At 44.3% G+C, this 24738-nt stretch overlaps 2 protein-coding genes across 3 annotated transcripts in view; both read left to right on the top strand.

Moving 5' to 3' along the window:
- LOC133120045 (mitogen-activated protein kinase 15-like) overlaps positions 1 to 1990 on the top strand; it is an 11041-nt gene extending 9051 nt beyond the window's left edge. Inside the window, exons 6-9 of the mRNA XM_061230190.1 lie at positions 1 to 119; positions 495 to 601; positions 1173 to 1283; positions 1793 to 1990. The exon at positions 1 to 119 is cut by the window's left edge and continues 107 nt beyond it. Coding sequence (XP_061086174.1) covers positions 1 to 119; positions 495 to 601; positions 1173 to 1283; positions 1793 to 1972 — 517 coding nt within the window. The 3' untranslated portion in view covers positions 1973 to 1990. The remainder of the gene's footprint in view (positions 120 to 494; positions 602 to 1172; positions 1284 to 1792) is intronic.
- Positions 1991 to 2130: 140 nt separating this feature from the next.
- On the top strand, positions 2131 to 23166 carry LOC133120046 (protein lifeguard 1-like). 2 transcript variants are annotated; one of them, XM_061230192.1, is made up of 7 exons: positions 2131 to 2268; positions 10039 to 10305; positions 11272 to 11387; positions 11539 to 11739; positions 18890 to 19018; positions 19558 to 19701; positions 21854 to 23166. In XM_061230192.1, the coding sequence occupies exons 2-7, from the start codon at positions 10044 to 10046 to the stop codon at positions 22001 to 22003; spliced, it is 1002 nt and encodes a 333-aa protein (XP_061086176.1). In that variant the 5' UTR covers positions 2131 to 2268; positions 10039 to 10043; the 3' UTR covers positions 22004 to 23166. The 2 variants fall into 2 exon arrangements, with proteins under 2 accessions (XP_061086176.1, XP_061086175.1); XM_061230191.1 differs by lacking the exon at positions 2131 to 2268 and adding an exon at positions 2569 to 2712.
- Positions 23167 to 24738: the final 1572 nt, after the last annotated feature.

Here is a 24738-nt window from a genome sequence, read left to right as displayed (position 1 = left end):
GGGAGGGCAGGCCCAATCAGAGGCCTCCAAGCCCTCCCCTGCCCCGCCCCCAGCCCCTCCCACCAGAGAGAGATGCAGACCTGCAGCAAGCACCTCCTACAATGCCATCACACACACAGGTAACAGACAGGTGTACACACTCACACACACAGGTGACACACAGGTGTACACAATCTCTCACACACAGGTGTACACACAGGTGTACACAATCTCACACATCCAGCTACACAATCTCACACACACAGGTAACACACAGGTGTACACAATCTCACACACACAGGTAACACAGGTGTACACAATCTCACACACACAGGTGTACACAATCTCACACACAGGTAACACACAGATGTACACACTCTCACACACATAGGTAGCACACAGGTGTACACAATCGCACACACACAGGTGTACACAATTCTCACCATTACCTTATGTTTTGTTATGTTATATAAACCACAGGATCCACAGTAATCAGTCACTTGCTGTCTGCCTAGGTTCTGATACTGAGGTTCCATCTGTACACGCCCCCTCAGTGCCGACCAATCAGCAGCGTACCCTGGGCGCAGTAATGCGACCACCAGAGGGCGCTAACAGTTCTAATGTGAGTAGTACTCCAGTTCTGGAAATGTGCTTAGTGATGACAAGAGAACATTGGTTCTCCTGGTAGTAAAGACAGGCTTACACTCTAAAAAAAATAAAATAAAAATAAAATAAAAATGTTGCACTTATGATGACGACTATGACAAATGACAAAAATGTAAAAATGTAAAAATGTAAACTATACTACTTGTGAGCTCTTGATCAGATCAGGACCAAACTGTAAAAAACTGCTTGCTAGGTATGAGATACCGTTCTGGGCTGATCCAACTGGCTTATAGACTCCCAATTGTTTTGTACAATCAGCGGGAATTTTTAAACTGTGAGAGGTCTTGTGAGCGGATTTTGTGTTTCGATTCCCATTGACCAATCAGGAGGCTTAGGGTTAGGGTTTCCGTATAGTCTGTGCTATCATCTGTGTTGTCACAACCTGACCTCGCAAGGTGTAAGAGAGCCCCGACTTTGTAACGTGTGAGAATCATGTAATACACACCCACCCTTAATGATGAGAATTGATTGGTTCCCACGGTAGTCAGGCTGGGATTTGGCTGCTTCTGATTGGCTGGTTCCTGCAGGTCATGCAGCGCGGCCGTTCCGCCCCCCTGGAGTGCTCCCGCCCCCAAAACAACCTGCTTCTACGTCGCATCGAACCCGCAGCCAGCAGGGCCGCCACCACTGCACAGCAGGTCAGAGTCCTCACATAAACCACTTCATATGCAGTCAAATCTCATTTCAGATCCAAAAGCACACTCTGCAGAGCATTAAAGGACGTTTGCAAGTTCATAAGAGCCGATTGAAGAGATTCATCTGCATAAAGGTGGGCATGCCAGCCAGTAAAGGATGTGATTATGTAATTAATATAAATAGTAAACAAAACTGGACCCAGTATGGAGCCTTGTGGAACCTCATGGAGCCCGTACACACAGTGAATGATGAACTGTGTCAAATGCCTTTGACACATGACTCTCCATAGAAAACTAAATTTAGTCGAGGATAAAACTTAATCTACATCGGGGAACCTGGCCAAATATGTTGAATTGAACTGTGTTGAACGACTGTGACTTGCCCTCTCTCTCCCTCTCTCTCTCCCTCTCTCCCTCTCTCTCCCTCTCTCTCTCCCTCTCTCCCTCTCTCTCCCTCTCTCTCTCCCTCTCTCCCTCTCTCTCTCCCTCCCCCCCCACCGTCCCCCCAGCAGACCCCATCTCAGGTGCGGGACACGCGTGTTCTCCCCAGGTACAGCCGGAAGGTGTTCCAGAACTCGGCGAACGTGGGGGCGGCGGGGGACGCCCGGGCCAAGCTGGGCTGCTACTCTCAGACCTACGGCACCATCACGCGCAGCGAGCTGGAGAACCTGCGGCGCGCGCGCGACAGCTAACAGGCCTGCCGGCGCTGGGCACGCCCACCTGGGCACCCATAGGAGTCGCCATGGTGACGCGTGTAACCATGGCGACAGGAGAGCAATATTATGGGTCTTTGTGCTGGATGTCTCCCCTCTTTCCCAGCCCTTGCACAATTATTTAACTCTGAATAAACTGTTAATTACCATTTATACAGCAAAGCACAATGTAATAAACTCATGTGAATGTAAAGGAATATGAATATGGAACAATCTGTCATGGAATTAACATCCCCAAGCTGCCAGACAGGCAGCTAGGAAATTAATATTGCTTGGTAATTATGAAAAAACAAATATGGATTTTGTACAACTGTTAAAAATATGTTTGTATTTAATATTTCGGTTTCTCTGCGTTGTGCTTACACAGATAAAATTATTACTAGGTAATTCACTGATGTCTTATTTGTGTACAGCCTCGCTGTTACCGTTTTCTGGGGTTCTGTTTCTTTCGCTTTCTCTCGTATGCTGTAATATATGCAGTAGGCCTATATATTTTTAAGTGGATCATCATGTCTAAGATAAGCGATGTTCTTAGTTTTGCTTTCTCGGAAGTCATCTGACGGGTTCGTGCGTGACGTCATGCGGCGAGGGAGACGGTTCTGAAATCGGTCAAGCTGTCATCGAGCGCAGCGGCAGTGCGCAGGTTTAGCATAAGGCTTTGTGGCTACACAAGGATTTACTGTCCAACTCGGTACGAACGTAAAGGCTTGCAAAATAAGGTCAGTCATATTATTACTCTGTACATTAGTTTCATATACATGTATTTTACATTTATGGAGTTTTAACATGAAGATGAGCTATTTTGGAGAAAGCGCTCTACGGTACGACCGTTCGCTTGTATGCCAACAATAACTCGCCTAATTCCCCCGCAAGCACTTGCCAGTTTTTTCAGCTATATTGCTGAATAATTTCAGACGCTACTTGCATATGTTATATCTGGTAGGCTGTTCGGTGTAGGTTACATATTTAGTCGGTGTTAGCAGAGCAGCTTTGCGGCATTACATCGTCATACCGTGGGTCCATTGATCCGTTCAGTTATTGTGTACCGTAATCAGGTTAGATCCTGCTAGGACTAAGCATAGCATGAAGTAGCATGACGTTATTGTAAATAATAGGCTACATGACCATGAACTCAAGAACACATACCCCATTGTAAGCAACGTGTTTTCATCTCGTTCTTTTAAGATGGTACATTTTAATAGTAATGTAGACCTACATCTAGCAGGTTATTTCATGTAGGGACACTGGACTAGTGATGTACGATATCAGTACCTGGGTGTAAAAACAACGGCGAAGAGCTTATCTGCTTTTAATTCAACATGCTATACTTGTATACATCTGCTTCGTGGATATAAAATTCAAGATTATCACCCAAAGAACCCACTTTATCTCCTATCTGCGAATAAACATGTCGGCAGAATTAATGACTTTGAAGTGTGAGAGGGTTTAGCAGAAAAGCATTGTTATTGAATGTATAGGCTAACAGAGCAATGTGTGCAACTCAACGTTTCATCTCTTGGGTTATGGAGATTCGCTTCCGTTAGGGTAGAGTATGTTATATATATATATATATATATATATATATATATATATATATATATATATATATATATATATATATATATATATTTAAAAAACCATCATTCAGCCCTTGCATATGTTTGCGACCATCATTCAGCCCTTGCATATGATTGCGTACCATAATGAAATTTCTGGGACATACCACTGACTAGCAATTTAACTGTAAATACCGGGAGTAAAATGTTATATTTAACCCCGTTGTTGGGGTAAAAAATAACATGATGGGGGGGAAAACCTACCAGTCTTAATAGCTTTAAAGGTGAACTCAATGTAATTGTAATGTAATTCAATACAATTCAATGTTTTAGGATAGCCCACAAACAGTCTTTAATGTATTCATTGATTCATTTATGTTTTTATAGTCTACCTATATCAGTGAAAAGCTTTTTACCGTTACGCAATTGTTAGTCAGAAAGAGTAATGTAATATTGTGATGTTGTCTCTTATGTGTTACTAACAGTACTGCTATGGACTGGCTAGCATTTATCCCTGTGCTTTGTCTACTGTCTGTGGTTCTGAATGGCTGGTACATGCGCACTGCAAGTATGCGTGTGGGCAATGTTATTGAAGGGGAGGGGGCCCGGAGTGTATAGCGCCCGGGCCCAATAGGTCTGAGTTACACCACTGTGGATGATGCAGCGATAGGCTACATTCTCAAGGCGGCAATAATAATTCAAGGTGTTTGCGTTCGTGAATTTCATTATATACCGTTTTATTTAATCATGTTGGGTGCTACATTCATGCCAGATAAATTTGAGGAGGAGATAACATTAGAAATGACTAGGTCGCACGTGCAACTGAACGATTGCTGCCGAATGCTGAAGAGTATGGAACCTAATCGCGTTCATTTCTGACGTGTTATAATTCTACCTCATAACACGGCACGGCAAAACTATACCTCTTTAGACGAAGGAAATGAACCCGTCAAGACGTCAAATTCTGAGGCGTTGAAATTTCACGTCTTGAAACTTCCTAACGACTGATCCCACAATTGAAATAAAAAATAGATGCTATCTTTTCTTCTGTGGGGCCATGGCGAATGTCATCCTGAAAGTGCATTAGCGCAGCCTTCTGTTCATTGACTGCCATTAGGCTAACTCTTTTACCATTGAGTAAACCACATTAATAATAATAATAATAATAATAATAATAATGATAATAATAATAATAATAATAATAAAATAGTATCTGTGGCCTAATCTGAGTTTCCAAAATGAGTTATGGTGAGCAACAGTGAGACGGCAGAATTAGATTCAAAATAAAAGTCCACCTGTGCGAATGGAAGAAAGGCGCATCTTAAAGTTTGTTTTCAAACCAAAAGAAGAAATAATACTTTATTTCTGTAGCACCTTTCTAAACCAATGGTTACAAAGTGCTTGAAATATTAAAAAAGCACAAAACATCAAGCAGGATAAAACACAAATGCAATAAAAACAAGATAAAATAAGATAGAATACAAAGATAATTATAAAAAATATATTAAAAAATAAAGCATACTGATAAAGGAAATACAAAGAAATGGCCACCGGATCAACAATCAGGGAATGAAATGGAGCAAAAAAAATTTTTAAGGTTTGAAAAGTGTCAGACAGTCTTGTGGCAAGAGGGCGCTGATTCCACAGTCTGTGGTGAGAACAGCGAAAGCACGGTCTCCCTGCAGTCTAAGTCCAGCCCTCAGGGCGACCAGGGAGACCAGCAGGCTGCAGGGCCTCAGGGAGACCAGCAGGCTGCAGGGCCTCAGGGAGACCAGGGAGACCAGCAGGCTGCAGGGCCTCAGGGAGACCAGCAGGCTGCAGGGCCTCAGGGAGACCAGCAGGCTGCAGGGCCTCAGGGAGACCAGCAGGCTGCAGGGCCTCAGGGAGACCAGCAGACCTTGGCTGGAGGGCCTCAGGGACCTCACACTGGTGTATGGAGACAGCAGCTTGGCTCTATAGGCAGCACCTACTCCATGTAAAGCCCTGCATGTAATGTTTGAAACCACATACTAGCATACTAGCATACTACTCTACTACTCTACTACTACTAGGCTGATTTTCATTGAAACGTAGTATGAGTAGTAGAGTAGTATGAGTAGTGTGTAGTGTGAGTAGTGTGTGTAGTGTGTGTAGTGTGAGTAGTGTGTGTAGTGTGTGTAGTAGAGTAGTGTGAGTAGTGTGTGTAGTGTGTGTAGTGTGTAGTGTGTGTAGTGTGTGTAGTAGAGTAGTGTGAGTAGTGTGTGTAGTGTGAGTAGTGTGTGTAGTGTGTGTAGTGTGTGTAGTGTGAGTAGTGTGTAGTGTGTGTAGTGTGAGTAGTGTGTGTAGTAAAGTAGTGTGAGTAGTGTGTGTAGTAGAGTAGTATGAGTAGTGTGTGTAGTGTGAGTAGTGTGTGTAGTAGAGTAGTGTGTGTAGTGTGTGTAGTGTGTGTAGTAGAGTAGTGTGTGTAGTGTGTGTAGTGTGTGTAGTGTGTGTAGTGTGAGTAGTGTGAGTAGTGTGTGTAGTGTGAGTAGTGTGAGTAGTGTGTGTAGTGTGAGTAGTGTGTGTAGTGTGAGTAGTGTGTGTAGTGTGAGTAGTGTGAGTAGTGTGTGTAGTGTGAGTAGTGTGTGTAGTGTGTGTAGTGTGTGTAGTGTGTAGTGTGTGTAGTGTGAGTAGTGTGAGTAGTGTGTGTAGTGTGAGCAGTGTGTGTAGTGTGAGTAGTGTGAGTAGTGTGTGTAGTGTGTGTAGTGTGTAGTGTGAGTAGTGTGTGTAGTGTGTGTAGTGTGTAGTGTGAGTAGTGTGTGTATAGTGTGTGTAGTGTGAGTAGTGTGAGTAGTGTGTGTAGTAGAGTAGTATGAGTAGTGTGTGTAGTGTGAGTAGTGTGTGTAGTAGAGTAGTGTGTGTAGTGTGTGTAGTGTGTGTAGTAGAGTAGTGTGAGTAGTGTGTCTAGTGTGAGTAGTGTGAGTAGTGTGAGTAGTGTGAGTAGTGTGTAGTGTGTGTAGTGTGAGTAGTGTGAGTAGTGTGTGTAGTGTGTGTAGTGTGTAGTAGAGTAGTGTGTGTAGTATGAGTAGTATGAGCAGTGTGTGTAGTGTGTAGTGTGTAGTGTGAGTAGTGTGTGTAGTGTGTGTAGTGTGAGTAGTGTGTGTAGTGTGTGTAGTGTGTGTAGTGTGAGTAGTGTGAGTAGTGTGTGTAGTGTGAGTAGTATGCGACTTCGGACACAACCTGAGCCTGAAGGAGCTGAGTGTACCTCCTGTGTGTGGCCTGCAGGGGGCGCTGAGCCTGCCTGCAGAGGAGGGGGGTTATATCCATCTGACCCCACAGCAAAGGCAGCATATATAGTGTCAGACTTATTATCTGTGCTCATCTCTCCTAAGAGGATTTTTATTGTCCTCTGAACCTGCATCTCCTCTTGAGTCCCCTCTCCTGGTTCAGCACTGACTGTCAGCACCACAGTCTGCTGTTCTATCACTTAGATACTGCCAGAGGGGTTAACGAGGGCAGAGTCCAGGTGCCATTACACACACACACACACACACACGCATACACACACACACACACACACACACACATATACACACGCATACACACACACACACACACATACACACGCATACACACACACACACACACACACATGCATACACACACACACACACACACACACACATACACACGCATACACACACACACATACACACGCATACACACACACACGCACACACACATACCACACGCATACACACACACACACACACACGCATACACACATTCATATACACACGCACGCACACACACACACACGCATACACACATTCATATACACACGCACGCACACACACACACACACACACACATACACACACACACACACACATACACACGCATACACACACACACACACACACGCACACACACATACCACACGCATACACACACACACACACACACGCATACACACATTCATATACACACGCACGCACACACACACACGCACACACACGCATACACACACACACACACACACACACGCATTCACACATTCATATACACACGCACACACACGCACACACGCACACGTTACAGTACATTAATTTAGCAGGCAGTCTTCAGGCCAGGTTATAGTCCAGTGACAGAGTGCGATAAGTGACCACCGGCAACAGTAGAATGTTCTGCGATTTTAATCCAGTGACACTGTGACGCTGTCAATGGACTATAACCCGTGGTTGTTAACACCAGAGAGAACAGCCACTGCAGTTGGATACTTTAACAGGGAACCTCAAATCTGGCCCTCGAATACAAACCCAGCCCTGCTTTTCTTTCTTCCCAAGTAACTAACTGAACAAATAGTGCTGCTGATTGGCCAGACTGCCATCCCATCTGCCTCTCCGGTAAAGGGAGGGTGGAAAACCAGCAGTGTGCTCGAGGACCGTGATTTGAGGAGCAGGGCTTTAGAAGATATGGAGTTACTTCAGAATAAAAAGTTCAGCCCTGGAATTATACTCACCTGACTCAGTGGAGCCCTAACGAGTATATGACCTGGTAATCATCTTTTTAAAAAGTAACTAAGAATCCAAAAGGCTTCCCAAACGGGAAGGTGACCGCAAAGCAAATAACCACGCATTACAGCAGTGGGGGGGGGGCACGGATGGTGCAGTGGGGGCAGGGGGGGGGGCACGGATGGTGCAGTGGGGGCAGGGGGGCAGGGGGGGGGAGCATGGATGGTGCAGTGGGTAGCACTGCCGCCTCACAGCAAGGAGGTCCTGGGTTCGAATCCCCATCGGCCGGGGCCTCTCTGTGCGGAGTTTGCATGTTCTCCCCGTGTCTGCGTGGGTTTCCTCCGGGTACTCCGGTTTCCTCCCACAGTCCAAAGACATGCAGGTTAGGCCGATTGGAGAGTCTAAATTGCCCGTAGGTAAGAGTGTGTGAGTGAATGGTGTGTGTGCCCTGCGATAGACTGGCGACCTGTCCAGGGTGTATTCCTGCCTTTCGCCCAATGTATGCTGGGATAGGCTCCAGCCCCCCTGTGACCCTGATCAGGATAAGCGGGTTCAGATGATGGATGGATGGATGGATGGATTACAGCAGTAGTGTGCAGAAGAGCATCTCTGAACACCCAAAGCTCTGAGTGTATAGGCTACAGCAGCGGATGACTGAAGGAATAAATACCTAATAAAGTGCTCACTGAATGTATGTACTGACAATCCGCTTTGGTGTTATGGTATTTACATGTTTATGTTTTACAGAAACTGCTGTTTCTGCGTAATATTTTATTAATATTAATAATTCCGATTTTTGACTGCATCAGGTCTATGACACATTGACATCACCGGTCGTTTGGTATCTTCTTTGGAAGTGCCTTGCCTTGCGGCCAACTTCAGCTGATCTTTGTTTAGTTGTTTAGTGGATGAAAATTAGTGACTGACCTTTGCCCTTTGAGTCATGCTGGGCTGTGTCAGTAGTGTGTTTGGGGTCTTGCTGCAAAGTGAAGTGCCAGCCAATGAGGTTGAAGGAATTTCTTTGTACACAGCCAAACAAAGTCTGTTCTGTACATGTCCTACTGCTGCTGTCCTCTGTTAAAGAATGAGCTTATAAATAAATAATAAGGTAAACGTGTTCCAGAAGCAGTCATACAAGCCAAATCCATGAGTCTATCTCTTTCCTTTTCAAGATTTCCAAACTGCTGTACAGTGTATGCGATGTCCTTCTTAAAGGTACAAAAGGTATTTTCAGACTCCTAATGGTCAAGAGAGGAATTGCAGCAACAAACACCCTCAAACCACAGCGCTGTTTATCCCTCCCCCTTCTCTGTGAACGCTCTGACATTGAATCCACGCCATTGGCTGTGGCAATTAGAACCCATTTTTAACCAATGAACTTGAATTATTGCACAGCTGTACAATGTTTTGGAGAGCTGTCCTCATGTTACAAATTGGTTGTTTTTCAACCATTGTTAGTCCCCTGGTCTTCATGATCGTGTAAGCTTTTTAACTCAAAATGCAATCTATACAGATGAAAACTAGAAGACTAGAACCAAGACTAGACACTAAGTGCTCTAACATATTTAATTCTTCTGTTTACATACTTTTAGTGGACCCAGGTCCTCAGTTCGATGGCATGTAAACAGGTGTGTTTGGGTGATGTGGTCCCGTTTGCAGGTGTGTAAACAGGTGTGTTTGGGTGATGTGGTCCCGTTTGCAGGTGTGTAAACAGGTGTGTTTGGGTGATGTGGTCCCGTTTGCAGGTGTGTAAACAGGTGTGTTTGGGTGATGTGGTCCCGTTTGCAGGTGTGTAAACAGGTGTGTTTGGGTGATGTGGTCCCGTTTGCAGGTGTGTAAACAGGTGTGTTTGGGTGATGCGGTCCCCTTTGCAGGAGTGTAAACAAGTGTGTTTGGGTGATGTGGTCCCGTTTGCAGGTGTGTAAACAGGTGTGTTTGGGTGATGGGATCCCCTGTTTGCAGGTGTGTAAACAGGTGTGTTTTGGTGATGTGTGTAATTGTGTAATGTCCCCTGCAGAGGTGATGTCCAAGGATAAGAGTGGCTCTGCGGGGATGGGGGAGGACAACCCCCTGCACAGCTCCATGTTTGGCCAGCCCAGCCCGGCCAGCTTCGCCATGCCCCCGCCCAACTACACACAGGCCCCCCCCGGAGGCACCCCCTTCCCCCCACCCACTGCCTTCGGCCAGCCTGGGTTTGGCCCCACCCCCTACCCACAGATGTCCTATCCTGCGGGCCCCTACCAGCAGGGCCCCCCCCAACCAGGCTTTGCAGCTGGCTCCACGGGTGAGTCTGAACCCGACTCTGTCTCTTTCCTCTCTTCCCCCGTCTGCCTCTCTCCCTCTGGGGTCTATTGCGCAGTTGTGTGGTTAACCAAAAATACAGCGGCCTGTAGTGTAGTGGTTAAGGTAAATGACTAGGACACACAAGGTTGGTGGTTCTACGATCCGCACAGCCGTTGGGCCCTTGAGCAAGGCCTTTAACCCTGCATTGCTCCAGGGGGGGATTGTCTCTGGCTTAGTCTAATCAAATGTATGTCACTCTGAATAAGTGCGTCTGCCAAATGCCACAAATGCAAATGTAATGTGCACCATCACTTCCTGTATGGGAGCAATGTCACTTCCTGTCACTGTATGGGTGTGGCTTCCTTGTGGCTTCAGTTTTCAGTGAAATCCTGAATGAGTGCAAAAAGTCCAGTGTGAGGTTTATCTGCAATCACAGTCGACCATTTCCACCGTGTGCATGTAGACATGCAGGCACATGGGGGGGGGCGACATGGCTCAGGCGGTAAGAGCAGTCGTCTCATTGGCTCAGGCAGTGAGAGCAGTCGTCTCATTGGCTCAGGCAGTAAGAGCAGTCGTCTCATTGGCTCAGGCAGTGAGAGCAGTCGTCTCATTGGCTCAGGCAGTGAGAGCAGTCGTCTGGCAGTCGGAGGGTTGCCGGTTCGATCCCCCGCCCAGGCTGTGTCGAAGTGTCCCTGAGCAAGACATCTAACCCCCAAATGCTCCTGACAAGCTGGTCGGCACCTTGCATGGCAGCCAATTGCCGTCGGTGTGTTAGTGTGTGTATGAATGGGTGAATGAGAAGCATCAATTGTACAGCACTTTGGATAAAGGCACTATATAAATGCCAACCATTTACATACTGAAAGTGGTTGACAGTAGCAGGAAGTGATGGGCTCAGAAACCCAGTCGAACAGGTATATTATTAGTGGGCATTTGCAAAAACCAAACAGGTTATTTCAACTTTCAGCTCCTTTGAACAACCCTGGTTACCATGGCGATGTACCTCCATCTTACTACGGCAATGAGGAGTTCAGCAGTTCGGGCTTTGAGGACAAGACGATTCGGCAGGCCTTCATACGCAAGGTACGATTCACCTGTGCACTACACCTGTGTGAAATACCTGGATGACACAGACACCTGTACACCATACCTGTCTGTGTCCTCCAGGTAGTGCACTACACCTGTGTGAAATACCTGTAGACACCTGTACACCATACCTGTCTTTGTCCTCCAGGTGTTCATGGTCCTGACGGTCCAGCTCCTGGTCACATTCTCCTTCGTGGCGGTCTTCACCTTTGTGGACGATGCGAAGCGGTTCGTGCGGATGAACCCGTGGACGTATTACGTGTCGTACGCCATCTTCTTCGTGGCTCTCATCGTGCTCAGCTGCTGCGGGGAGTTCCGCCGCAAACACCCCTGGAACCTGGTGGCTTTGGTACGACCCGACGGGGGGGACAGAGTTATATGAAATGGGAATGAATTACATTTACATGTATTAGTGAATTTGACTATGTGCATTAAAGTATACGGGGCTGCTTGGGTCAGTCTTACTGTAGAATGTTTATATGGTTTCCCTACCTGTGTTTGATGATGATGATGATGATGATAGTGATGATGAAGCTCTGTTCTGTGTGTGATGATGATGATGATGATGATAGTGGTGATGAAGCTCTGTTCTGTGTGTGATGATGATGATGATGATGATGATAGTGGTGATGAAGCTCTGTTCTGTGTGTGATGATGATGATGATAGTGATGATGAAGCTCTGTTCTGTGTGTGTGATGATGATGATGATGATAGTGGTGATGAAGCTCTGTTCTGTGTGATGATGATGATGATGATAGTGGTGATGAAGCTCTGTTCTGTGTGTGATGATGATGATGATGATGATGGTGATGATGAAGCTCTGTTCTGTGTGTGATGAAGCTCTGTTCTGTGTGTGATGAAGCTCTGTTCTGTGTGTAATGATGATGATAGTGGTGATGAAGCTCTGTTCTGTGTGTGATGATGATGATGATGATGATGATGATGATAGTGATGATGAAGCTCTGTTCTGTGTGTGTGATGATGATGATGATGATGATAGTGATGATGAAGCTCTGTTCTGTGTTTGATGATGATGATGATGATGATAGTGATGATGATGATGATGATAGTGGTGATGAAGCTCTGTTCTGTGTGTGATGATGATGATGATAGTGGTGATGAAGCTCTGTTCTGTGTGTGTGATGATGATGATGATGATGATAGTGGTGATGAAGCTCTGTTCTGTGTGTGATGAAGCTCTGTTCTGTGTGTGTGATGATGATGATGATGGTGATAGTGGTGATGAAGCTCTATTCTGTGTGTGATGATGATGATGGTGATGATGAAGCTCTGTTCTGTGTGTGATGAAGCTCTGTTCTGTGTGTGATGAAGCTCTGTTCTGTGTGTGATGAAGCTCTGTTCTGTGTGTGATGATGATGATGATGATGATAGTGGTGATGAAGCTCTGTTCTGTGTGTGTGATGATGATGATGATGATAGTGGTGATGATAATGATGATAGTGGTGATGAAGCTCTGTTCTGTGTGTGATGATGATGATGATGATAGTGGTGATGAAGCTCTGTTCTGTGTGTGTGATGATGATGATGATGATAGTGGTGATGATAATGATGATAGTGGTGATGAAGCTCTGTTCTGTGTGTGTGATGATGATGATAGTGGTGATGATAATGATGATAGTGGTGATGAAGCTCTGTTCTGTGTGTGATGATGATGATGATGATGATGATGATGGTGGTGATGAAGCTCTGTTCTGTGTGATGAAGCTCTGTTCTGTGTGTGATGAAGCTCTGTTCTGTGTGTGTGATGATGATGATGATGATGATAGTGGTGATGATGAAGCTCTGTTCTGTGTGTGATGAAGCTCTGTTCTGTGTGTGATGAAGCTCTGTTCTGTGTGTGATGAAGCTCTGTTCTGTGTGTGATGAAGCTCTGTTCTGTGTGTGATGATGATGATAGTGATGATGAAGCTCTGTTCTGTGTGTGATGATGATGATGATGATGATAGTGATGATGAAGCTCTGTTCTGTGTGATGATGATGATGGTGATGATGAAGCTCTGTTCTGTGTGTGATGAAGCTCTGTTCTGTGTGTGATGAAGCTCTGTTCTGTGTGTGTGATGATGATGATGATGATAGTGGTGATGATAATGATGATAGTGGTGATGAAGCTCTGTTCTGTGTGTGATGAAGCTCTGTTCTGTGTGTGATGAAGCTCTGTTCTGTGTGTGATGAAGCTCTGTTCTGTGTGTGATGAAGCTCTGTTCTGTGTGTGATGAAGCTCTGTTCTGTGTGTGATGAAGCCCTGTTCTGTGTGTGATGAAGCTCTGTTCTGTGTGTGATGAAGCTCTGTTCTGTGTGATGAAGCTCTGTTCTGTGTGTGATGAAGCTCTGTTCTGTGTGTGATGAAGCTCTGTTCTGTGTGTGATGATGATGGTGATGATGAAGCTCTGTTCTGTGTGTGATGATGATGATGATGATGATAGTGGTGATGAAGCTCTGTTCTGTGTGTGATGATGATGATGATGATGATGATAGTGATGATGAAGCTCTGTTCTGTGTGTGATGAAGCTCTGTTCTGTGTGTGATGATGATGGTGATGATGAAGCTCTGTTCTGTGTGTGATGATGATGATGATGATAGTGGTGATGAAGCTCTGTTCTGTGTGATGAAGCTCTGTTCTGTGTGTGTGATGATGATGATGATGATAGTGGTGATGATAATGATGATAGTGGTGATGAAGCTCTGTTCTGTGTGTGATGAAGCTCTGTTCTGTGTGATGAAGCTCTGTTCTGTGTGTGATGAAGCTCTGTTCTGTGTGTGATGATGATGATGATGATGATAGTGGTGATGAAGCTCTGTTCTGTGTGTGTGATGATGATGATGATGATGATGATAGTGATGATGAAGCTCTGTTCTGTGTTTGATGATGATGATGATGATGATAGTGATGATGATGATGATGATAGTGGTGATGAAGCTCTGTTCTGTGTGTGATGATGATGATGATAGTGGTGATGAAGCTCTGTTCTGTGTGTGGTGATGATGATGATAGTGATGATGATGATGGTGATGATGAAGCTCTGTTCTGTGTGATGATGATGATGATAGTGGTGATGAAGCTCTCTTCTGTGTGTGATGATGATGATGATGATGATGGTGATGATGAAGCTCTGTTCTGTGTGTGGTGATGATGATGATAGTGGTGATGAAGCTCTGTTCTGTGTGTGGTGGTGATGATGATAGTGATGATGATGATGGTGATGATGAAGCTCTGTTCTGTGTGATGATGATGATGATAGTGGTGATGAAGCTCTGTTCTGTGTGTGATGATGATGATGATGATGATGGTGATGATGAAGCTCTGTTCTGTGTGTGATGATGATGATAGTGGTGATGAAGCTCTGTTCTGTGTGATGATGATGATGATGATAGTGGTGATGAAGCTCTGTTCTGTGTGTGATGATGATGATAGTGATGATGAAGCTCTGTTCTGTGTGTGATGATGATGATGATGATGACGATGGTGATGATGAAGCTCTGTTCTGTGTGTGATGATGATGATGATAGTGGTGATGAAGCTCTGTTCTGTGTGTGATGATGATGATAGTGATGATGAAGCTCTGTTCTGTGTGTGATGATGATGATGATGATGATAGTGGTGATGAAGCTCTGTTCTGTGTGATGATGATGATGATGATGATAGTGGTGATGAAGCTCTGTTCTGTGTGTGATGATGATGATGATGATGATGATGATAGTGGTGATGAAGCTCTGTTCTGTGTGATGATGATGATGATAGTGGTGATGAAGCTCTGTTCTGTGTGTGATGATGATGATGATGGTGATGATGAAGCTCTGTTCTGTGTGTGATGATGATGATGATGATGATAGTGATGATGAAGCTCTGTTCTGTGTGATGATGATGACGATGGTGGTGATGAAGCTCTGTTCTGTGTGTGATGATGATGATGATGATGATAGTGGTGATGAAGCTCTGTTCTGTGTGTGATGATGATGATAGTGGTGATGAAGCTCTGTTCTGTGTGTGATGATGATGATGATGATGATAGTGGTGATGAAGCTCTGTTCTGTGTGATGATGATGATGATGGTGATAGTGGTGATGAAGCTCTGTTCTGTGTGTGATGATGATGATGATGATGATGGTGATGATGAAGCTCTGTTCTGTGTGTGATGAAGCTCTGTTCTGTGTGTGATGAAGCTCTGTTCTGTGTGTGATGATGATGATAGTGGTGATGAAGCTCTGTTCTGTGTGTGATGATGATGATGATGATGATGATGATGATAGTGATGATGAAGCTCTGTTCTGTGTGTGTGATGATGATGATGATGATGATAGTGATGATGAAGCTCTGTTCTGTGTTTGATGATGATGATGATGATGATAGTGATGATGATGATGATGATAGTGGTGATGAAGCTCTGTTCTGTGTGTGATGATGATGATGATAGTGGTGATGAAGCTCTGTTCTGTGTGTGGTGATGATGATGATAGTGATGATGATGATGGTGATGATGAAGCTCTGTTCTGTGTGATGATGATGATGATAGTGGTGATGAAGCTCTCTTCTGTGTGTGATGATGATGATGATGATGATGGTGATGATGAAGCTCTGTTCTGTGTGTGGTGATGATGATGATAGTGGTGATGAAGCTCTGTTCTGTGTGTGGTGATGATGATGATAGTGATGATGATGATGGTGATGATGAAGCTCTGTTCTGTGTGATGATGATGATGATAGTGGTGATGAAGCTCTGTTCTGTGTGTGATGATGATGATGATGATGATGGTGATGATGAAGCTCTGTTCTGTGTGTGATGATGATGATAGTGGTGATGAAGCTCTGTTCTGTGTGTGATGAAGCTCTGTTCTGTGTGTGATGAAGCTCTGTTCTGTGTGTGATGATGATGATGATGATGATGATAGTGGTGATGAAGCTCTGTTCTGTGTGTGTGATGATGATGATGATGATGATGGTGATGATGAAGCTCTGTTCTGTGTGTGATGAAGCTCTGTTCTGTGTGTGATGAAGCTCTGTTCTGTGATGATGATGATGATGATGATGATAGTGGTGATGAAGCTCTGTTCTGTGTGTGATGATGATGATGATAGTGGTGATGAAGCTCTGTTCTGTGTGTGTGATGATGATGATGATGATGATAGTGGTGATGAAGCTCTGTTCTGTGTGTGATGAAGCTCTGTTCTGTGTGTGTGATGATGATGATGATGGTGATAGTGGTGATGAAGCTCTATTCTGTGTCTGATGATGATGATGGTGATGATGAAGCTCTGTTCTGTGTGTGATGAAGCTCTGTTCTGTGTGTGATGAAGCTCTGTTCTGTGTGTGATGAAGCTCTGTTCTGTGTGTGATGATGATGATGATGATGATAGTGGTGATGAAGCTCTGTTCTGTGTGTGTGATGATGATGATGATGATAGTGGTGATGATAATGATGATAGTGGTGATGAAGCTCTGTTCTGTGTGTGATGATGATGATGATGATAGTGGTGATGAAGCTCTGTTCTGTGTGTGTGATGATGATGATGATGATAGTGGTGATGATAATGATGATAGTGGTGATGAAGCTCTGTTCTGTGTGTGTGATGATGATGATAGTGGTGATGATAATGATGATAGTGGTGATGAAGCTCTGTTCTGTGTGTGATGATGATGATGATGATGATGATGATGGTGGTGATGAAGCTCTGTTCTGTGTGATGAAGCTCTGTTCTGTGTGTGATGAAGCTCTGTTCTGTGTGTGTGATGATGATGATGTTGATGATAGTGGTGATGATGAAGCTCTGTTCTGTGTGTGATGAAGCTCTGTTCTGTGTGTGATGAAGCTCTGTTCTGTGTGTGATGAAGCTCTGTTCTGTGTGTGATGAAGCTCTGTTCTGTGTGTGATGATGATGATAGTGATGATGAAGCTCTGTTCTGTGTGTGATGATGATGATGATGATGATAGTGATGATGAAGCTCTGTTCTGTGTGATGATGATGATGGTGATGATGAAGCTCTGTTCTGTGTGTGATGAAGCTCTGTTCTGTGTGTGATGAAGCTCTGTTCTGTGTGTGTGATGATGATGATGATGATGATAGTGGTGATGATAATGATGATAGTGGTGATGAAGCTCTGTTCTGTGTGTGATGAAGCTCTGTTCTGTGTGTGATGAAGCTCTGTTCTGTGTGTGATGAAGCTCTGTTCTGTGTGTGATGAAGCTCTGTTCTGTGTGTGATGAAGCCCTGTTCTGTGTGTGATGAAGCTCTGTTCTGTGTGTGATGAAGCTCTGTTCTGTGTGATGAAGCTCTGTTCTGTGTGTGATGAAGCTCTGTTCTGTGTGTGATGAAGCTCTGTTCTGTGTGTGATGATGATGGTGATGATGAAGCTCTGTTCTGTGTGTGATGATGATGATGATGATGATAGTGGTGATGAAGCTCTGTTCTGTGTGTGATGATGATGATGATGATGATGATAGTGATGATGAAGCTCTGTTCTGTGTGTGATGAAGCTCTGTTCTGTGTGTGATGATGATGGTGATGATGAAGCTCTGTTCTGTGTGTGATGATGATGATGATGATAGTGGTGATGAAGCTCTGTTCTGTGTGATGAAGCTCTGTTCTGTGTGTGTGATGATGATGATGATGATTGTGGTGATGATAATGATGATAGTGGTGATGAAGCTCTGTTCTGTGTGTGATGAAGCTCTGTTCTGTGTGATGAAGCTCTGTTCTGTGTGTGATGAAGCTCTGTTCTGTGTGTGATGATGATGATGATGATGATAGTGGTGATGAAGCTCTGTTCTGTGTGTGTGATGATGATGATGATGATGATAGTGGTGATGAAGCTCTGTTCTGTGTGTGTGATGATGATGATGATGATGATAGTGGTGATGAAGCTCTGTTCTGTGTGTGATGATGATGGTGATGATGAAGCTCTGTTCTGTGTGTGATGATGATGATGATGATGATAGTGGTGATGAAGCTCTGTTCTGTGTGTGTGATGATGATGATGATGATAGTGGTGATGATAATGATGATAGTGGTGATGAAGCTCTGTTCTGTGTGATGAAGCCCTGTTCTGTGTGATGAAGCTCTGTTCTGTGTGATGAAGCTCTGTTCTGTGTGTGATGAAGCTCTGTTCTGTGTGTGATGAAGCTCTGTTCTGTGTGTGATGAAGCCCTGTTCTGTGTGTGTGATGATGATGATGATGATAGTGGTGATGATAATGATGATAGTGGTGATGAAGCTCTGTTCTGTGTGATGAAGCTCTGTTCTGTGTGTCCATCAGTCCATCCTGACACTCAGCCTGTCCTACATGGTGGGGATGAAGCTCTGTTCTGTGTGTGATGATGATGGTGATAGTGGTGATGAAGCTCTGTTCTGTGTGATGAAGCCCTGTTCTGTGTGTGATGAAGCTCTGTTCTGTGTGTGATGATGATGGTGATGATGAAGCTCTGTTCTGTGGGTGATGAAGCTCTGTTCTGTGTGATGAAGCTCTGTTCTGTGTGTCCATCAGTCCATCCTGACACTCAGCCTGTCCTACATGGTGGGGATGATCGCCAGCTTCTACGACACCGACTCTGTCATCATGGCCGTCGGGATCACTGCTGTGGTGTGCTTCACCGTGGTGCTGTTCTCCCTGCAGGTCAGTCCCTCTCCCTCCCTCCCTCCCTCCCTCCCTCTGTCCCTCCCTCTGTCTCTCCCAAGTCTCAGATCTGGAGAAGCAGACAGCGAATGTTAAAACTGCTCCAAAACCTGCTTCAGACTTACTTTAGTCTGCCCTGAGAATTGGTACAGCTCAACTAAGTTTAGTTCAGACCAAACCTGGGGCGGCCTGTAGCGTAGTGGTTAAGGTAAATGACTGGGACACGCAAGGTTGGTGGTTCTTAATCCCGGTGTAGCCACAATAAGATCCGCACAGCCTTTGGGCCCTTGAGCAAGGCCCTTAACCCTGCATTGCTCCAGGGGTGGATTGTCTCCTGCTTAGTCTAATCAACTGTACGTCGCTCTGGATAAGAGTGTCTGCCAAAATGCCAATAATGAGTGACCAGCCTGAGCTGCTCTCGTAGTTAATCTGTCACAGCTGTGAGAACTACATTATGAGAACTGCATGCTGACAAAAGTGTTCTCACTTCGATGAATCATCATGTAACGTGCAGTTTCTTGTCGTTGAACCTGAATCAGAGCAAATATGACTTCACTTCCTGCCGGGGCGTGCTGTTCGTGTGCCTCATCGTGCTGCTCCTCTTCTCCATCCTCTGCATCTTCATCCGCCACCGCATCCTGCACATCGTCTACGCCTCCCTCGGGGCTCTGCTGTTCACCTGCGTGAGTTAATATCACACCTGTACCCTCACACACACACACACACACCTGTACCCTCACACACACACACCTGTACCCTCACACACACACACACACACACACACCTGTACCCTCACACACACACACCTGTACCCTCACACACACACACACCTGTACCCTCACACACACACACACACACACACCTGTACCCTCACACAAACACACACCTGTACCCTCACACACACACACACACACCTGTACCCTCACACACACACACACACACACCTGTACCCTCACACACACACACACACACACACACACCTGTACCCTCACACACACACACGCACACCTGTACCCTCACACACACACACACACACACACCTGTACCCTCACACACACACACACACACACACCTGTACCCTCACACACACACACACACACCTGTACCCTCACACACACACACACACACACACCTGTACCCTAACACACACACACACACACACCTGTACCTGTATGATGTATAGATTGGCAGTTCCTGGCTGTCTGTGTATTATGTATAATGTGTGTAGGATGTATTGATTGGCAGTTCCTGGCTGTATGTGTATTATGTGCAATGTGTGTATGATGTACTGATTGGCAGTTCCTGGCTGAATGTGTATTATGTATAATGTGTGTATGTTGTATTGATTGTCAGTTCCTGGCTGTATGTGTATTATGTGTAATGTGTGTATGATGTATTGATTGGCAATTCCTGGCTGTATGTGTAATGTGTGTATGATGTATTGATTGCCAGTTCCTGGCTGTATGTGTAATGTATGATGTATTGATTGGCAGTTCTTGACTGTCTGTGTATTATATATAATGTGTGTATGATGTATTGATTGGCAGTTTCTGACTGTCTGTGTATTATGTATAATGTGTGTATGGTGTATTGATTGGCAGTTCCTGGCTGTATGTGTAATGTGTGTATGATGTATTGATTGGCAGTTCCTGACTGTCTGTGTATTATGTATAATGTGTGTATGATGTATTGATTGGCAGTTTCTGACTGTCTGTGTATTATGTGTAATGTGTGTATGATGTATTGATTGCCAGTTCCTGGCTGTATGTGTATTATGTGTAATGTGTGTATGATGTATTGATTGGCAATTCCTGGCTGTATGTGTAATGTGTGTATGATGTATTGATTGCCAGTTCATGGCTGTATGTGTAATGTATGATGTATTCATTGGCAGTTCCTGACTGTCTGTGTATTATGTATAATGTGTGTATGATGTATTGATTGGCAGTTTCTGACTGTCTGTGTATTATGTATAATGTGTGTATGGTGTATTGATTGGCAGTTCCTGGCTGTATGTGTAATGTGTGTATGATGTATTGATTTGCAGTTCCTGGCTGAATGTGTATTACGTAATGTGTATGATGTATTGATTGGCAGTTCCTGGCTGTATGTGTATTATGTGTAATGTGTGTATGATGTATTGATTGGCAATTCCTGGCTGTATGTGTAATGTGTGTATGATGTATTGATTGCCAGTTCATGGCTGTATGTGTAATGTATGATGTATTCATTGGCAGTTCCTGACTGTCTGTGTATTATGTATAATGTGTGTATGATGTATTGATTGGCAGTTTCTGACTGTCTGTGTATTATGTATAATGTGTGTATGGTGTATTGATTGGCAGTTCCTGGCTGTATGTGTAATGTGTGTATGATGTATTGATTTGCAGTTCCTGGCTGAATGTGTATTACGTAATGTGTATGATGTATTGATTGGCAGTTCCTGGCTGTATGTGTTTTATGTGTAATGTGTGTATGATGTATTGATTGGCAATTCCTGGCTGTATGTGTAGTGTGTGTATGATGTATTGATTGGCAGTTCCTGGCTGTATGTGTAATGTGTGTATGATGTATTGATAGGCAGTTCCTGGCTGTATGTATAATGTGTGTATGATGTATTGATTGCCAGTTCCTGGCTGTATATGTAATGTGTGTATGGTGTATTGATTGGCAGTTCCTGGCTGTCTGTGTATTATGTATAATGTGTGTATTTGTATTGATTGGCAGCTTCTGGCTGTCTGTGTATTATGTATAATGTGTGTATGGTGTATTGATTGGCAGTTCCTGGCTGTATGTGTATTGTGTATAATGTGTGTATGATGTATTGATTGGCAGTTCCTGGCTGTGGACACGCAGCTGTTGCTGGGGAATAAGAAGCTGTCTCTGAGTCCGGAGGAGTACGTCTTTGCTGCGCTGAACCTCTACACCGACATCATTAACATCTTCCTGTACATCCTGGCCATCGTGGGCCGCGCGCGGGAGTGAGAGTTTACCCTCCAGGCCTGGAAACACAAACATTTTATCACTCATCTCCTCTCTCTCACAGCCAAAAACATTCGGATCACTGGTTGGTTGGTCCTTGATTACATCACTCTGCAGAATTGGTGGTTCTTATGCAGGGTGAATTCACCCCCGCCCCTCCCTGCAGTGTAGTTAGGTTATTTGTGTTGTTTTGTATAATAACTGATGTGAACAGTGTTGGATTTTTTCCCATTTTTGTGTTTGTAAGAAGCTGTTGAATTTGCTTGTGATTTGACTGCTGACCCACTGGTAGGAGTGGACAGAAAGGCCGCTCCTAACCATAATTTTATTAATATGAGTATGTTATGATTTATTTATTAACCTTACTGTAAAACCCCTCGGCTTCTGTCCCAGGACAGAATGTAGCATGCACACAGCTGGGGTTACAACCCCCAACGACCCGACAAAAACATTCCAATAACATTCCCACAACCCTCCAGCAATATTCCCACAACCCCCCGAAAGCCTCAAACAACATTCCAACAACATTCTCACAACCCTCCAACATAATTTCCACGACCTTCCAGCAACATTCCCACAACCCCCCACAACCCTCCAACAACATTCCCACAACCACCCTGCAACCCCCCAGCAACATTCCCACAACCCCTCTGCAACCCCCCAGCAACATTCCCAAAACCCCTCTGCAACCCTCCAGCAACATATCCACAACCCCTAGCAACCCTCTAACAGCATTCCAACAACCCCCACTGCTACCCTCCTGATTTAGGGGCTTTACATTTGAATCTATCCTGGACAGGATATGATGTACCCCTAAATCTAGTCACCGATAACTGCTTAAAACACACAGACCAGCAGCACTAACCGCTACAACACACACAGCACTGCTAACTGCTTACTGCTACATCACACATACACAGCAGTGCTAACTGCTTACTGCTACATCACACACAGCAGCACTAACCACTAAAACACTCAGCAGCCCTATTTTGAATTTTATTTAATCTTCATTTTACTAATTAAATATATATTTGTGTCCATTCCCAGCAGAAAAGTCAGTGGTTCTGAGTTGTAGAGTAAAATATTCAGTTTTGTTTCCTGTAAATAAGCATTGTATTCCTGTAATGCTCTTCACTTTTAAAACAAATAAAGTTAATCTGAAACAGTCTGGTGTACAATGGCTTATGGATCGTTCTTAATCACGTGACAATTTCCGACTGACGTGTTGGAGGACGAGCGGCCATAGCAACCATTCATTTCTGCGGTAAAACACAGGAGTTAAACACAGAGGGGTTAAACACAGAGGGGTTAAACACAGGGGTTAAACACAGAGGGGTTAAACACAGAGGGGTTAAACACAGAGGGGTTAAACACAGGGGTTAAACACAGAGGGGTTAAACACAGAGGGGTTAAACACAGGGGTTAAACACAGGAGTTAAACACAGAGGGGTTAAACACGGGTTAAACACAGAGGGGTAAAACACAGGGGTTAAACACAGGGGTTAAACACAGAGGGGTTAAACACAGAGGGGTTAAACACAGGGGTTAAACACAGAGGGGTTAAACACAGAGGGGTTAAACACAGGGGTTAAACACAGGAGTTAAACACAGAGGGGTTAAACACGGGTTAAACACAGAGGGGTAAAACACAGGGGTTAAACACAGGGGTTAAACACAGAGGGGTTAAACACAGGGGTTAAACACAGGGGTTAAACACAGGGGTAAAACACGGGTTAAACACAGAGGGGTTAAACACAGGAGTTAAACACAGGGGTTAAACACAGAGGGGTTAAACACAGGAGTTAAACACAGAGGGGTTAAACACAGGGGTAAAACACAGGAGTTAAACACAGAGGGGTTAAACACAGAGGGGTTAAACACAGGGGTTAAACACAGAGGGGTTAAACACAGGGGTTAAACACAGGGGTTAAACACGGGTAAAACTAGGCCTAGGTCGGATGGTTGACCTGTAACAGAAGAAAACTGAGATCTAAGGGGACTTCACTGCTGCAGTGCTCTGTAGGACTGGGTGGCCCCCGCTGTACTTCACTTGAAACCTAGTTAGCTGTGACTTTAAATCCTACTAATACTCTTGATTCATGCATTAATAACGTAACAGCGGTGAGACAATGGAAATAACCTAACCTAACCTAACAACTTAACTAGCCAACAGTTCTACAGCCTCCACCTCAGAACTCAGCACTTGTAAAACTGGTCCTTGGGATTTTTCAGCTCACTGGTTAGTTATATCACGGAGTTATAAGATAGAACGCCTTAAAAGTAAACTTACCAGTAACAAAGTGATCCAAACAAATCCACCCTGCTCTTCCTTCTGTGGACAACCTTCAATGTTCTTATGCCTGGTGGGTAATTGTCTTTGGCAAACGATAAAACGACTTGTTTCTCTCCAAAACTCGATTTGAGCAACCATAAAGTGCAAATATTAACCATAATGGATCTGTGCTATTGCTGTATTTACAGTTGTGTTCAAATAAATAGCAGTGCCTTCAAAAAAGTGAATAAAGTGCAAATATTTTTTAATAGCTTTTAGTTTCGTATTTAAAATGAAGTGGAAACATTACACAATTCCAAATAAAAGCATTAACAAATGTTATCAAGTCTGCGTTATTCTTTTACAGGAAGCAAAGAAAAGGAAATATTAATCTGTTAAAAAAAAAATGGCAGTGTTTTTCAAGATTAAACTTCACTTTAAATTACCGAACTAATATTTAGTTGCA

Source organism: Conger conger, unplaced genomic scaffold (genome assembly GCF_963514075.1).
Source record: "Conger conger unplaced genomic scaffold, fConCon1.1 SCAFFOLD_74, whole genome shotgun sequence".
NCBI lineage: Eukaryota > Metazoa > Chordata > Actinopteri > Anguilliformes > Congridae > Conger > Conger conger.
Note: the sequence above shows the minus strand (reverse complement) of the source record. Positions and strands in the feature narration are given on the sequence as shown.

What these genes read in the sequence shown, in the direction of transcription:
- LOC133120046 (XM_061230192.1), top strand. Translation starts at nt 10,044, where the DNA reads ATGTCCAAGGATAAGAGTGGCTCTGCGGGGATGGGGGAGGACAACCCC. An exon ending in CCTGGAACCTGGTGGCTTTG is followed by an intron (nt 11,740 to 18,889) that starts GTACGACCCGAC and finishes TGTGTCCATCAG; the next exon opens with TCCATCCTGACACTCAGCCT. An exon ending in TGGTGCTGTTCTCCCTGCAG is followed by an intron (nt 19,019 to 19,557) that starts GTCAGTCCCTCT and finishes AACCTGAATCAG; the next exon opens with AGCAAATATGACTTCACTTC.